The sequence below is a fragment of the Erinaceus europaeus genome, chromosome 5 (genome assembly GCF_950295315.1).
Source record: "Erinaceus europaeus chromosome 5, mEriEur2.1, whole genome shotgun sequence".
Taxonomy (NCBI): domain Eukaryota; kingdom Metazoa; phylum Chordata; class Mammalia; order Eulipotyphla; family Erinaceidae; genus Erinaceus; species Erinaceus europaeus.
Window position 1 is genome coordinate 85856187 of NC_080166.1, and position 13653 is coordinate 85869839.

General features: G+C 41.7%; 1 protein-coding gene across 3 annotated transcripts in view; it reads right to left on the reverse strand.

Moving 5' to 3' along the window:
* The window catches only part of TMTC2 (transmembrane O-mannosyltransferase targeting cadherins 2), a 538840-nt gene that overhangs the window by 246322 nt on the left and 278865 nt on the right, over nt 1-13653 (reverse strand). For all 3 annotated transcript variants that reach the window (XM_060191458.1, XM_060191459.1, XM_060191460.1), the window contains one exon: nt 8347-9181. In XM_060191458.1, the coding sequence (XP_060047441.1) occupies nt 8347-9181 (835 nt within the window). The remainder of the gene's footprint in view (nt 1-8346; nt 9182-13653) is intronic.

A 13653-nucleotide genomic window follows, 5' to 3' on the forward strand; every position in this document is an offset into this window, starting at 1 on the left:
TTGCCTGGATTGCCTTGTGTCTAAGTAAGGTAATTAAAGTGTTCACAGTTGTGGAAATTGACAGTTGTTTCAATATTATTTTAATCCCTGAGTTGGAGCTCAGTGGCTTATAAGTCTCTTTTGTTCTTTTTCTTTCCTGTAGGCTATGGGAGCCTGAGGGCTTTTAAACTATAAGTAGGCTTCTTAGCTTAATCACTCACTGCTGACCAAGAGATAAAGCAGGGTGTGGCAGAGATAATCCAGTGGTTATGCAAAGAGACTCTCACAGCCCTACTCCTTCTTTGTTAGTTCTCTGTCCTCTGGTGTCAGCACATGGGCTCCCTGCCACTGCTCCAGATTCTGAGGGCAGCAGCAATGGAGACTCACAGTTGCATTTGGTGAATCTCAGGGGAATCCTCTATTCTCTTCGGCAGTCCCATTATTGGTGAAACAGATTGGAGGTGGTTTCTCAACTGGCAAACTGCCAGACTGTTACCAGCCACCTAATCTCTCCCTAGGTTCCTCTCTATCCATGAGTCACACGTGTTCGTACTCACTGGTGATTTGGTGGGTTCCTGAAGTTGTTCTAGTCCTGTCTTGTTGCAGTATTCCTAGTTGACCCAGGAGAGGAAAGGAGAGAAACACAGTTGCTACTGCTCTGTAGCCCCACCTCGGAAGTTCCCCCCTCTGACTTTTCTTCTCCTCCTCCTTGACCATCACTTGTACCTCAGTGCTTTCTCTCTACCTGGCTCCATATTGTTATGCATATGGCATTCAAATGCAAACATCTGTCTTCTTGTCATGTGTTCTGGTGTGTATGTTGACAACACACTCAGACAATATACATAGTAAGTAGTGAGTAAAAGAAGACACTGGCAAAGTAGTGCTGGATAAAGCAGAGGCATTTTAATGTTTTAATGGCAATTTCATATAAAGCACCTGACAGCATTAGATGGAAAGTCTACAGGAGGGGAGCAGGGGAGGGAGTGGTGAGATGCCCCTAGGAAAAGCAGTGAGAAGGAGACCATGTGAAGTGTAAAATTCCTGAGAGGAGGGCGAGCTAGAATACAGAAGGCATAGTCTGTAGTGCCCAAAGGAGTGAAGATGAATAAAGAAAGGAATTTGGTAGAAGAAAAAATGTAAAGTCAGTAAAGTGGCTGACTTCTGACCTTTGGAGAAATGGGAAACCAATGGAGGACTGGGGATAGTCAATGTGACACTCTTGTCTACTGTCTTTAAAAGGTCATTTGGAGTCACTGATTGAATACAGACTCTATGGAGGTAAACATAGGTCTAGGATGTCAGCCCAGACAATGTAAATAATATTGACAACCCATAATAGGCTCTTTCTTAATATAAGGACAAATGAAACAAAGAGAAACTACCGTGACTTTTCTTGGAATCTTGTATGAACCAGGTGTGCAGAACCTCACCCTCTATCCCAAGACACAGAAAAAGCCGTCACTGGAGGGAGGAAGGGAGGAAGATAAATAGATAAAGAGAGAAAAGAGAGAGGAAGGAAGATAAGAGAAAAGAAAGAAAGAGAGAAGGAAAGGAAGGACGGAAGGAAAAGAAGACAACTGAAAATTGAAGAGCTGATAAAGGCTTAATGTTGGCTTGCTTAATAATGAGTGAAAAACCCCTAGGGGACCCTTATGAGGTTTAGTCTCTGTCTCCAAAAATTTCAACTAGCTTTCATGGTAAAACGCCAAGAAAGATACACTTTTGGCTCCAAGAGAGAAGATGGATAGCAATCCTTTTGGAAAATGCCCTAGCCTTCTCCCCAACAAAGTCTGCTCTGCATGGGAAACATCTTCCTAAAGTCTTGTCCCATGAGTATTCTTTCCTTTCCAGCCCTCTTCAACCTTCTAGATTCTCCTGAAAAAGAGATAAAGCTAAGAAGCACTCATGATAAATCAGAAAGAGAAGGATGAATATGAGGTGATCTCACTCATAGACAGAAGTTGAAAAATAAGAGCAGAAGAGAAAATATAAAGCAGAACTTGGATTGGAGTTGGTGTATTGCACCAAAGTAAAAGACTCTGGGGGGGGGGTGCTCAGGTCCTGGAGCATGATGGCAGAGAAGGACGGGGGGGGGGGGTTGAGTTGTTATGTGGAAAACTGAGAAATGTTATACATATATAGACTACTGTATTTTGCTGTTGACTGTAAACCATTAAACCCCCAATAAAGAAAAAAAATCCAAAAAGAGAAGGACAAATACCAAAATAGATTGTATTTGATAATATTGCCGAAGAAGGAGGAGGAGAGGGAGGAAGAGGAGGAGGAGGAGGAGGAGGAGAGGGAGGAAGAGGAGGAGGATAGGGAGGAAGAGGAGGAGGAGAGGGAGGAAGAGGAGGAGGAGGAGAGGGAGGAAGAGGAGGAGGAAAGGCAGCATCAGCACCACTAATGGAGTTCAGATCTAATCATCAACTGAAGTAGGATTTAATCAAAACATTTCCCACATTTGACCAGCATGCCAACTGTATTCCTATATTGTACCAAGTAACATCAGTAGGCTACAGCAAAAAGAGATGCAAAAAACATACTCCTGTGTTTTTTTTTAATATTTTATTTTATTTATTTATTCCCTTTTGTTGCCCTTGTTGTTTTATTGTTGTAGTTATTATTGTTGTTGTCGTCATTGTTGGATAGGACAGAAAGAAATGGAGAGAGGAGGGGAAGACAGAGAGGAGGAGAGAAAGATAGACACCTGCAGACCTGCTTCACCGCCTGTGAAGCGACTCCCCTGCAGGTGGGGAGCCGGGGTTCGAACCAGGGTCCTTATGCCGGTCCTTGTGCTTTGCGCCACCTGCGCTTAACCCGCTGCGCTACAGCCCGACTCCCTACTCCTGTGTTTTTACCGAAGTCTTAAGACAACAGTGGAGACAGGAATAAGGACAGCATCCTGCCTGTGTTATTTCCTTCACGTGGTTTAACAATCTGAGATGGTGTTCTTTGTTTATTTTTGTTTTAATTTCCCTGGCTAATAGGTCAAATCACCAAAGACATTTCTAAAGTTGATGGCCTGAAATATATTTTAAAAAATAGAAATGCTTCTGGGAGATGGAAGTAGCACAGCTAGAATAGTGGACATGTTAGCATGAATGAGGACCTGAGTTCAAGCCCCAGTCCCCACATCAGATAGGAAGCTTCATGAGTGTTAGAGCAGTGCTTCAGCTGTCTCTCTCTTTCCCTCTCTTATTTCTGTATCTATCAGAAAGGACAAAGAGAGAGAAAGAAAGAAAGTAAGTTAGGCTGACTGCCAGAAGCAAGGACTAAGGCCTAGTGGTAAACCTTGTGGAAAACTAACAAACAAATATCTGCAAAATTAAAAAAAAATACCATCAAACTATAAAAGGCAGTCAATTAAAAAGGAGAAGTCATCTGTAAATTACACATCCAATATAGGGTTTAATGTCAAAGGTAAATTAATATTAAACAAAACTCATACATTTCAATAACAACAAATTAAAAATGAGTAAAAAAAATCCAAAAACACACTTCTCCAAAAAGGACATACAGGTCACCATAGGCACACTGAAAAAAAAGATTCATCTTCACTTGTTATTTGAGAGATACAAACCTAAAATACTATCAGATGTCATCTCACACCTGTGAGAATAGCACATATTAGAAAGACAAAATAAAATAAAGATAAGTAATACGTACTGGTGAAGCTATGGGAAAAAAAGGAACACTTGTACACTGTCAGTAGGAAATAAAATTGAGGTGATCATTCTGGAAAAATACATGAAGCTTCCTCAGAAAACTGTATATGAATTGATAATCCTATTTCTGGGTTTCGATATGAAGAAAATGAAAGCATCAACCTGAACAAACATATGCATTCTCAATGCTTATTGCTACATTATTCAAGATAGCTAAGTCACAGCAACAACCTAAGTGTCATTTGCTAGATGACTGGATAAAGAAAATGTAAGATATAAGGGGCCTGGTGGTAACGTACCAGGTTAAGACTACTGTAGCACAAAGCACAAGGAACCATACAAGGATCCTGGTTCGAGCCCCCGGCTCCCCACCTGCAGGGGGGTCACTTCACAAGTGGTGAAGCAGGTCTGCAGGTGTCTTATCTTTCTCTTCCCCTCTCTATATCCCCTCCTCTCTCAATTTCTCTCTGTCCTATCCAATAAAATGAAGGAAAAATGGTAACCAGGAAGAATGGATTTGTTGTGCTGGCACTGAGCCCCAGTGATAACCCTGGAGGCTGAAAAAAAAAAAAGATAGATAGATAGATAGACAGACAGACAGACAGAAATATTATTTAATTATTTAATGGTTTGGGCTTTTTTGTTTGTTGGTCATCTCCAGAGCTGCATAACTCCAAACTGATTTTTTTTTTCAAATAAAAAAAATGAGAGAGGGAGCTAGAGCGATAAACCGAAAGAGAAAGATACCACAGCACAAAGGCTTCCTCCCATGTGTAGAAGCCTGACTCAAATAAGGATAGTGTGTGATGGATGGAGAATGTGCACCATCCAGGTAACTATACTGAGGATCCCAAAGCAGCAGCTTACTGTCCTATGCTTTACATTGGTTTGTTCTAGCCCTCCCCCGCCAAGAGAATTGGATCAGTCCAGTTAATTTCACAGGCCCACTTGGCCCCGCCCCAAGGGACCCCGGGAGAGGGTTCCTGAGTTTGAGAGTGCTAGAGTTTTCAGAGGGTTCCCCAGTACGAGAGTTCCAGAGTTCCAGAGTTGGAGAGTTCCTGAGTTCAAGAGTAAGAGAGAGTGTTTGTGCCACCGCAAAGAGACAGCAGAGTTCTGTTTGGTGATTAGTTTGTCTTAGTTTATGAATCGTTGTTCCTGAATAAAGAAATACAGCTTCCCTGCCCAGCCGTTGTCTCCGCATCTCTGTTACCCGCCGTAAAGCTAGCCCGGCCAGCTGGAGCCATCCGGAATTTTAACAACAGCTTACATTTCCCACCTTTATTCATTTTGCTCTTGTAACCAGGGCTTCATTCTGACACTTCAGCCATGCCATCAAGATCATCTAACCAGAATGTGAGTAAGAGCTGTCAACAGCAGTAGTAGTCAATACTGGATAATATGCAGGAATTTATAGAAGGTTTTCACTTTGGGACAGAGACTGTGATGTAGACTTTGAGAACCTGCCCTCCCCAAGGGTAATGACATTTGTCATTAGAGATGGTTCAGAGGGTAGTTCACAGGATTTGCAAGCATTAGGCTCCTGGTTCAAGCCTGGGTACCACATGTCTAATGCTCATTAAATAGCTAAACAAGTCTCCTATGTATTTTTTAAATATATTTTATATATTTATTTCAATGAGCAAGATAGACACACACAGAGAGAGACAGAGACGAAGGGAGAGAGAGAGTGGCAGAGAGGAAGGGAGAGGGAAGAGATGGAAGAGAACACTGCTCAGCTCTGACTTAAGGTAGTGCTGAGGATTGAACATAGGACCTAAGAGCCTCAGGCACGAAACTGTTTTTCATAACCATTATGCTATCTCTCCAGCCCTATACATGGGCTCTTATGCTATGATTAAATATAGTATATACCATTTCTGTGAGATAGTCTAAAAGAAAATGGGCACACCTACAGCTTGCCCTTTCTTGCTCTCTTCCTGTGACCAGAAGTGCTGATGTGGCCATGAGTCATCTGGGACCATATGGCCATGGTGACACTGCTGAGATGGCGAGGGAATAAAAGAAAAGAAACACGGCTGCCACAAGCCCATCTTATCCGCTCTGAGCTGCATACCCTTTGATTACTGCATGTAAGAATAAACTCCTCTCTTAAGTCAAAATTATATTCACTTTCACAATAGCTTAACCTGAAACTTTGTTGTTAAATTTTCGGTGGCTCTTGCCGGCCGGTCTTGCTTCACGGCGGGTAACAGAGACGCGGAGACAACGGCTGGGCAGGGAAGCTGTATTTCTTTATTCAGGAACAACGATTCACAAACTAAGACAAACTAATCACCAAACAGAACTCTGCTGTCTCTTTGCGGCGGCACAAGCACTCTCTCTCTTACTCTGGAACTCAGGAACTCTCCAACTCTGGCACTCTGGAACTCTCATACTTGAGAGCCCTCTGAAACTCTGGCACACTGGAACTCTCTCTTACTCTGTAACCCTGAAACTCTCGAACTCAGAAACTCAGGAACTCTGTCTAACTCAGGAACTCAGGAACTCTCTCTTACTCTGGAACTCTGGAACTCTCGTACTCAGGAACTCCGGAACTCTGTCACTCTCGAACTCAGGAACCCTCTCCCGGGGTTCCTCTGGGGCGGGGCCAAGCGGGCCTGCGAAATTAGCAGGCCTGATCCAATTCTCTTGGCGGGGGGGGGGGGGGGGGGGAGGGCTAGGACAAACCAATATAAAGCATACGACAAAACTTAATCAATAAACTTAATGAATCAATAAACTTAATGAATCCTCAAAAGAATCCTGCCCCCTCCTTCTGGATTGTTGCCATTTATCTATTTTAAACCACAGGAAAAATCAATTGGCGTCATAGCCCTATTTAAAACATGCATATCTACCAGCAAGGGAAAACTAGGTGAAAAGGACTCTATGAGAAATGATTTCAATAATTTTTACAAGATTTAGTGTCCGGCATCCATTGAGTTGTGCAGCACAGCATTACTAGGTAAAGCTCTGTGGTGAAGGACTGGTTCTCAAGAACCGATGAATTATATGCTCTGAACTAACTCAACTCTAATGCTTTTGGTCCCCCCACTGAAATCCGTTGAAACAGAGGAGACGAAATAGACTTAACACTTATTGAAAATATGGAAATTCAGCATTTCTCTATAAGGTTTTTTTTTAAGATAGTGTTGATAATTATTTCCTTAGAGAAATGCTTTCAATAAAGTATCTTTATTGAACTCCTGATTTAACTGATAACCAGATAGGAATGTCACAACTCCTTCTGAGTAACAAGATCTTTGCTACTTTTCCCAATATTTATCTGTAGGCTACTCCATAAGGGACATTTACATACTTCTAGTATTTGTATCCAGGAAAAAAAAAATAGAGATGTTTCGTGAAGAACAGGAGTACTTGGCACTATTTTTTCCTGTGATAGCTTTCCTAACTGAAAATACACTTGCTTCCCTTCATTTGTCCTCTAGTTCCCATTACTTTTAATTGACTAAACAAGATTTTGCCAATTCATCCACCCATGTTTTAAAGGAGACCACTTTCAACGGTGACTATGCATTTGGAGATTTGCTAAGGACTTGATAAACTGAAAGGAATGATGAAGCAGATGACCAGTCTTCTCAGTGAGTAGGAAACAATCAATCTCCCTAAGAAACTGAAGAAAATGCTACCTGCTTGACAACACCCAGATTATCTAGCCTCTGCACAGCTAACACACTGACACCTGCAGACACAACTCTGAGCTTCACAGGTAGCTTTGCCGGAAAATCTTCTAGTATCAGTGCAAGTCTCCTGGTGTTTCCTCAGATGATGTTTAGAGCCAAAAGACTTAAGTAGGATAATAGGACTTTCACTACATGAAGGAGATTATACCCACCTTCATACTGAATATATGGCAGCTCTGCATTTCTCTTTAATGAGATTTAAAAAAAAATAGAGACACGGAGTCAGAAACAGAGAAAGTGAATGAATGAAGGAGACCAGAGCACTAAAACTTTCCTTTATGTAGTGGAGGCGTATACTGGGTCAAGCCTGGGTCGTATACTATCCAAGTGAACTATTTTGCTGGCCTCGTTTCTTTGCAGTGTTGTAACAGCCAATAACTTTTCTGCAATAGAATTTCTAATTTCTCTGGACAAATTCATCCAGAAACATAGAAAAAATACGCTCGTATTACAAATTTAAAATGCTAGAAATATCTCTAAGTGGGTCCAGGTGGTCGTGCACCTGATTAAGTGCACACATTAGAGAGCACAAGGAAGCAGGTTCAAGTCCTTGGTCCCCACCCTCAGGGGGAAAGCTTCCGGAGTGGTTAAGCAGGGCTGCAGGTGTCTCTCTATCTCTCTCCTTCTCTGTCTCCCCATCCCCTCTCAATTTCTTTCTGCTTCTATCTAATGATAAAGCTATTTTTAAAAAGTCTCTAAATTGACTTGACAATTCAGATAAAGAAAATGGCATTATATAAAAGATACTTCTCATTAATACTGGGGTTTTGTTGTTGTTGTTTTGTATTGTATTTATTTATTAGTGAGATAGGAGAGAGGATAAGAACCAGAAATCACTCTGGCACATGCAATGCCAGGACTGAACTTGGGACCACATGCTCGAGTCCAGTACTTTATCCACTGTACCACTTCCCAGACCATAATACTGCATTTTAAGGCAAGAAACAAATATATGAGAGCAAACTGTGCAGGCAAAGAACATAAAATATTACCTTTGGCTGGGTTCACTTTTATCCCTGACCTGTACAGCATTTCCTCATTCTGCCAGTCTCTGTTCCTGACAGCAGTCTTGAGTCCATAGAAGACAATTAATGTGGCTGCAGCGTAGAAAATCAAGCTCTTGAGGAAGCGCTTTTGCACCTTGACATAAAGAGCCCTGGCCCCCACGGTGACAAGGAGGCAGAAGCCCATACTTGGGATGTACAAGACTCGCTCTGCAATCACAAAGCCCACGTAAAAAAACAGGTTCGTGGCAGGGATGAAAGGGATGATCAACAAAGACAGAGACAGAACGACAAGGTTCTCTGTGGAAGGAAGCTGTGTGCTGTGGGCTCCACTGCTCTTGATGCCATTTTCCACTTTGGATGCAAAGCTGGGCTTTAGCTCAGCATCCTGGTACTCCACATCTGAGTGGCAGCTATGGCCATTGGCATTCTGCTTGCCGTTGCTCACGGATTTCCCATTGCAAACTTTGTCCAGGCCGGCGCTCTTCAAGCCAGAGTAGGCCAGGAGGAGGAGTCCTGTGTAGAAGGCCACAGTGTAGAGGTTTCTCCAGTCACACAAAGTCCTGAGCAGAGGCACTGCGTCCATGGACCAGTCAAAGCTGAGGGTGTCTGGACAGAGCAGCAGCCAGAGATTTTGGGTGGGCAGGTAGAAGAAGGTGAGCGTGCGCACCAAGAAGCTGTCGGAGTCTGCAGCTGGGTTGTCAGAGTTGGAAAAGCTTGGTGGCTTGTTTCCCATCCAGTATAAACGGGCACCCAAGAGGGAGGTTCCCCAGAAGGTTAGAAGACTGATACTGAGGAGAAGGGACAGGTTCTTCCTCTGAAACTGAAAGAGAGGAAGGGAATGGTTATGACCATCATCATGGAGTGGGAACATCAGATGCATTGTTAATGCAGCAGCTAACAGAGCATAGAGCACTATGTCTCAAATACAAAACCTTATAACATCTCATTTTCTTTCTTTTTGAAATTTATTTTTATTGGATAGATTCATGGTTTCCAGTAAATACAGTTTTTAATACATGTTTAAAATTTCTTTCTGCAAAACACTCAATCCCAGCCTACTTCCTCCTCTACTGTTATGTACCAGGACCTGACAACTACCACCCATCCCCACAAACACAGTCCAAGTTCTACTTTGTGTTTCACCCTCTGTCCTTATTTATTGGATACAGAGAGAAATCAAGAGGGGAGAAGATGGTAGAGAGGAAAGAGAGACACCTGAAGCACTGCTTCGCCACTTGTGAGGCATTCCCCCCTGCAAGTGGGGGCTGGGGACCTGCAATTGGGCCCTTGGACACTATATTATGAACACTGTACAGGGCCATTGCCCAGCTCCCACATCTCCTTTTAAACATGGCAAAGGAAATAATAAAGCAACTCACAGTATTTATGTGCACAAAATCATAACTCAGATTGGACAGGGGGAAAAAGGTAGTGGGTTCCACTCTGTTGATAAATGTTAATGACTTTTGCTTTTCAACTTGTCCATGTGGGTGAAATGTTAATGACTTTTGCTTTTTCAACTTGTTCATGTGGGTGAAAACTTTTAAACACAGCATCACTTTAGGACTGGCTTGTTTGAATAGAAAGGGAGAAAATGGTGAGAGGAAGGCCAGAAGGCATCCCTGTTAATGAGAATTTCCTCATATACTCTTTGATTCCAAGGAAGAGTTTAGTGATCTTCAACAGCTAGAGTTGAAAAAGGTAGAAGGGGAGATGAGGAAAGGGATAGGATGAACCAACTTTAATGGCTCACGAGTAATGTGATCTCTTAATGCACACAGCCTGGAATCTCCTAACACTGTCTAGCTCACTGGCATTCGGAACAGTGAGTGGAAACTTAGAGGAGCAAGCCAAACATCAAGTCCAAAAAAAAAACAATTCACAAAAGATCTCTAAAGCAAATATAAACCAATCAACTATTACAAACTAATAAGTTTCTGGAAAGCAGAACCCACCATGAACAAAATGACAAAGAACCTGGGAAGTGGGGAAATATGTCTATAAATCATATGCTTACCAGAGGATTAGGATCCAAAATTTGTACATATGCATAGAACTCATATGCCTCAGTCAAAAGAAAATTTGATTAAAATGAGTAGGAGATCTGAATAGCTATTTTTCAAAAGTAACAAAGAAGGCAAATCTTTAAAAGCAATTCAATTTTGAACTTACACAAAAAGTCCATTTCAAACTGCAACCAAGGCCATTCTATTAAGATGGTTTTTTAGATGAATTAAGTGGAGAGGAGGAAGATAAGTTGAGAAGACAAAAAACTGCTTTGATCGGCACGAAAAAGACAAAGGAGCAAGAGAATCACATGCGGAAGGGAAATTAACCACATTTCTTAGGAAGTCATGAAATGTTAAAAGAAGTTAGCTGTAACATTACATAATTCTCTATTCTATTTTACTCCTAAAGACAGATGTGACCAAATAAGGCAAAAAGCATCCTATTCACTTTTAGTGAAACATGCTTAGTAACATGCCAAATTGTAATGAATAGTTCTGAAAAAAATTACTGAGATTGAAAAATGTGATCACAATGGTTCCAGTTTATATCAGGTTGGAATTATATGTATATATTTTAAATATTTATTTATTTATTCCCTTTTTTGTTGCCCTTGCGCTTGTTTTTATTGTTGTAGTTACTACTACTGTTGTTGTTGGATAGGACAGAGAGAAATGGAGACAGGAGGGGAAGACAGAGAGGAGGAGAGGAAGATAAACAACTGCAGACCTGCTTCACTGCCTGTGAAGCAACTCCCCTGCAGGTGGGGGGCCAGGGCCTTGAACCAGGACCCTTACACCGGTTGGTCCTTGCGCTTTGTGCCACATGTACTTAATCCGCTGCACTACCGCCCAACTCCCTGGAATTATATTTAAATAGAATAAACTACAAATTAAAAATGTGAGTAATGAAAAATGTTCAACTGTATAGGTCACTGGAGTTCAACTGCTGAGAAAATGACATGGAATGAAAAGGCATAAATCGTAACATGCTTGTATTGGTTTGTGTAGCACTTTACATGTCAGTATCCCACTTAACTGACAAGAGCAAGAGACACTAACCTCTGAAGTAGGATGCTCTTCCCTTATTTCCTTCCTCCTTTCCTCCCTCTGTCCTCTCCTGCCTTCTTTTATTCCTTTCCTGTCTTTCTGTTCTCTCTTCCATTTTTCCTCATTGCTCCAGGTCATTTTTTCAGATGTGAGGATGAAGACAAAGGGAGAGAGAGAAAGATACCATAGCACCAAAGCTTCCTCCCGTGCTGTAAAGGTCAGGCTGGAACAAAGCAGGCATACTATACAGGTAAGTTACCTTGCCAGTCCAGGAGCAAGATTCTCTCTAGCATCCTAACATAATAGCAAAGTCTGAAAGGGTTAATGAAATGAAACTATGAGTTCAATAATTAAAAGAAAGCAATTCTTGGGGGCAAAAAACAAATGTTCAAATGAGTTAGATATTTTTTCTTTTCCCAATGTGTTTTTCAAGATTTAAAAAAAACTTTTATTTTTTATTTTATTTTTGGATTGAGAAAGAGAAATTGAGATAGAGATGGAGAGAGGGAGGGAAACCCTACAGTACTGCACGACTCTTGAAGCTCCCTCCCGGCAGGTGGGGGCCAGGGCTTGGATATGGGTCCATGTGCACTGTAATGTGTGCGCTCTACCAGGTGAGTCACCGCTCAAGTCCCTAAAATGTTTTTCTACCTGGACTAGATAGCAGGAAACTCCAAGAGTACAGTGACTTTCCCCCTCTTCTTAAAAGGTGAATAGCCCCCATCAAAATTCCACCAAGCTTCTTTAAGAGACTAGAACAAACACTACAATCATTTATCTGGAACATGAAAACACCTAGAATTGCCAAAACCATCTTAAGGAAAAGAAACAGAAATGGAGGCATCATACTCCCAGACCTTAAACTATATTATAAAGCCATCATCATCAAAACAGCCTGGTACTGGAACAAAAATAGGCACACAGACCAGTGGAACAAAATTGAAGGCCCAAAAATAAATCCCCACACCTATGGACATCTAATCTTTGATAAAGGGGCCCAAAGGATTAAATGGAAAAAGGAGGCTCTCTTCAATAAATGGTGCTGGGAAAACTGGGTTGAAACATGCAGAAGAATGAAATTGAACCACTTTATCTCACCAGAAACAAAAATTGACTCCAGATGGATAAAAGACCTAGATGTCAGACCAGAAACAATCAAATACATAGAGAAAAACATTGGTAAAACAGTTTCCCACCAACAGCTCAAGGACATCTTTGATGAATCAAACCCAATTGCAAGGAAGACTAAAGCAGAAACAAACCAATGGGACTACATCAAATTGAAAAGCTTCTGCACATCCAAAGAAACTATTAAACAAACAAAGAGACCCCTCACAGAATGGGAGAAGATCTTCACATGCCATACATCAGACAAGAAACTAATCACCAAAATATATAAAGAGCTCAGCAAACTTAGCACCAAAAAAGCAAATGACCCCATCCAAAAATGGGCAGAGGATATGAACAAAACATTCACCTCAGAGGAGATCCAAAAGGCTAACAAACATATGAAAAACTGCTCTAGGTCACTGATTGTCAGAGAAATGCAAATTAAGACAACACTAAGATACCACCTCACTCCTGTGAGAATGGCATACATCAAAAAGGACAGCAGCAACAAATGCTGGAGAGGTTGTGGGGACAGAAGAACCCTTTTACATTGCTGATGGGAATGTAAATTGGTACAGCCTCTGTGGAGAGCAGTCTGGAAAACTCTCAGAAGGCTAGACATGGACCTTCCATATGATCCAGTAATTCCTCTCCTGGGGTTATACCCCAAGGACTCCATAACACCCAAGCAAAAAGAGGTGTGTACTCCTATGTTCATAGCAGCACAATTCATAATAGCTAAAACCTGGAAGCAACCCAGGTGCCCAACATCAGATGAGTGGCTGAGTAAGCTGTGGTATATATACACAATGGAATACTATGCAGCTATCAAGAACAATGAACCCACCTTCTCTGACCCATCTTGGACAGAGCTAGAAGGAATTATGTTAAGTGAGCTAAGTCAGAAAGATAAAGATGAGTATGGGATGATCCCACTCATCAACAGAAGTTGACTAAGAAGATCTGAAAGTGAAACTAAAAGCAGGACCTGACCAAATTGTAAGTAGGGAACCAAAGTAAAAACCCTGTGGTGAGGGGCAGACATACAGCTTCCTGGGACAGTGGGGGGTGGGAGTGGGTGGGAGGGATGGGTCACAGTCTTTTGGTGGTGGGAATGGTGTTTATG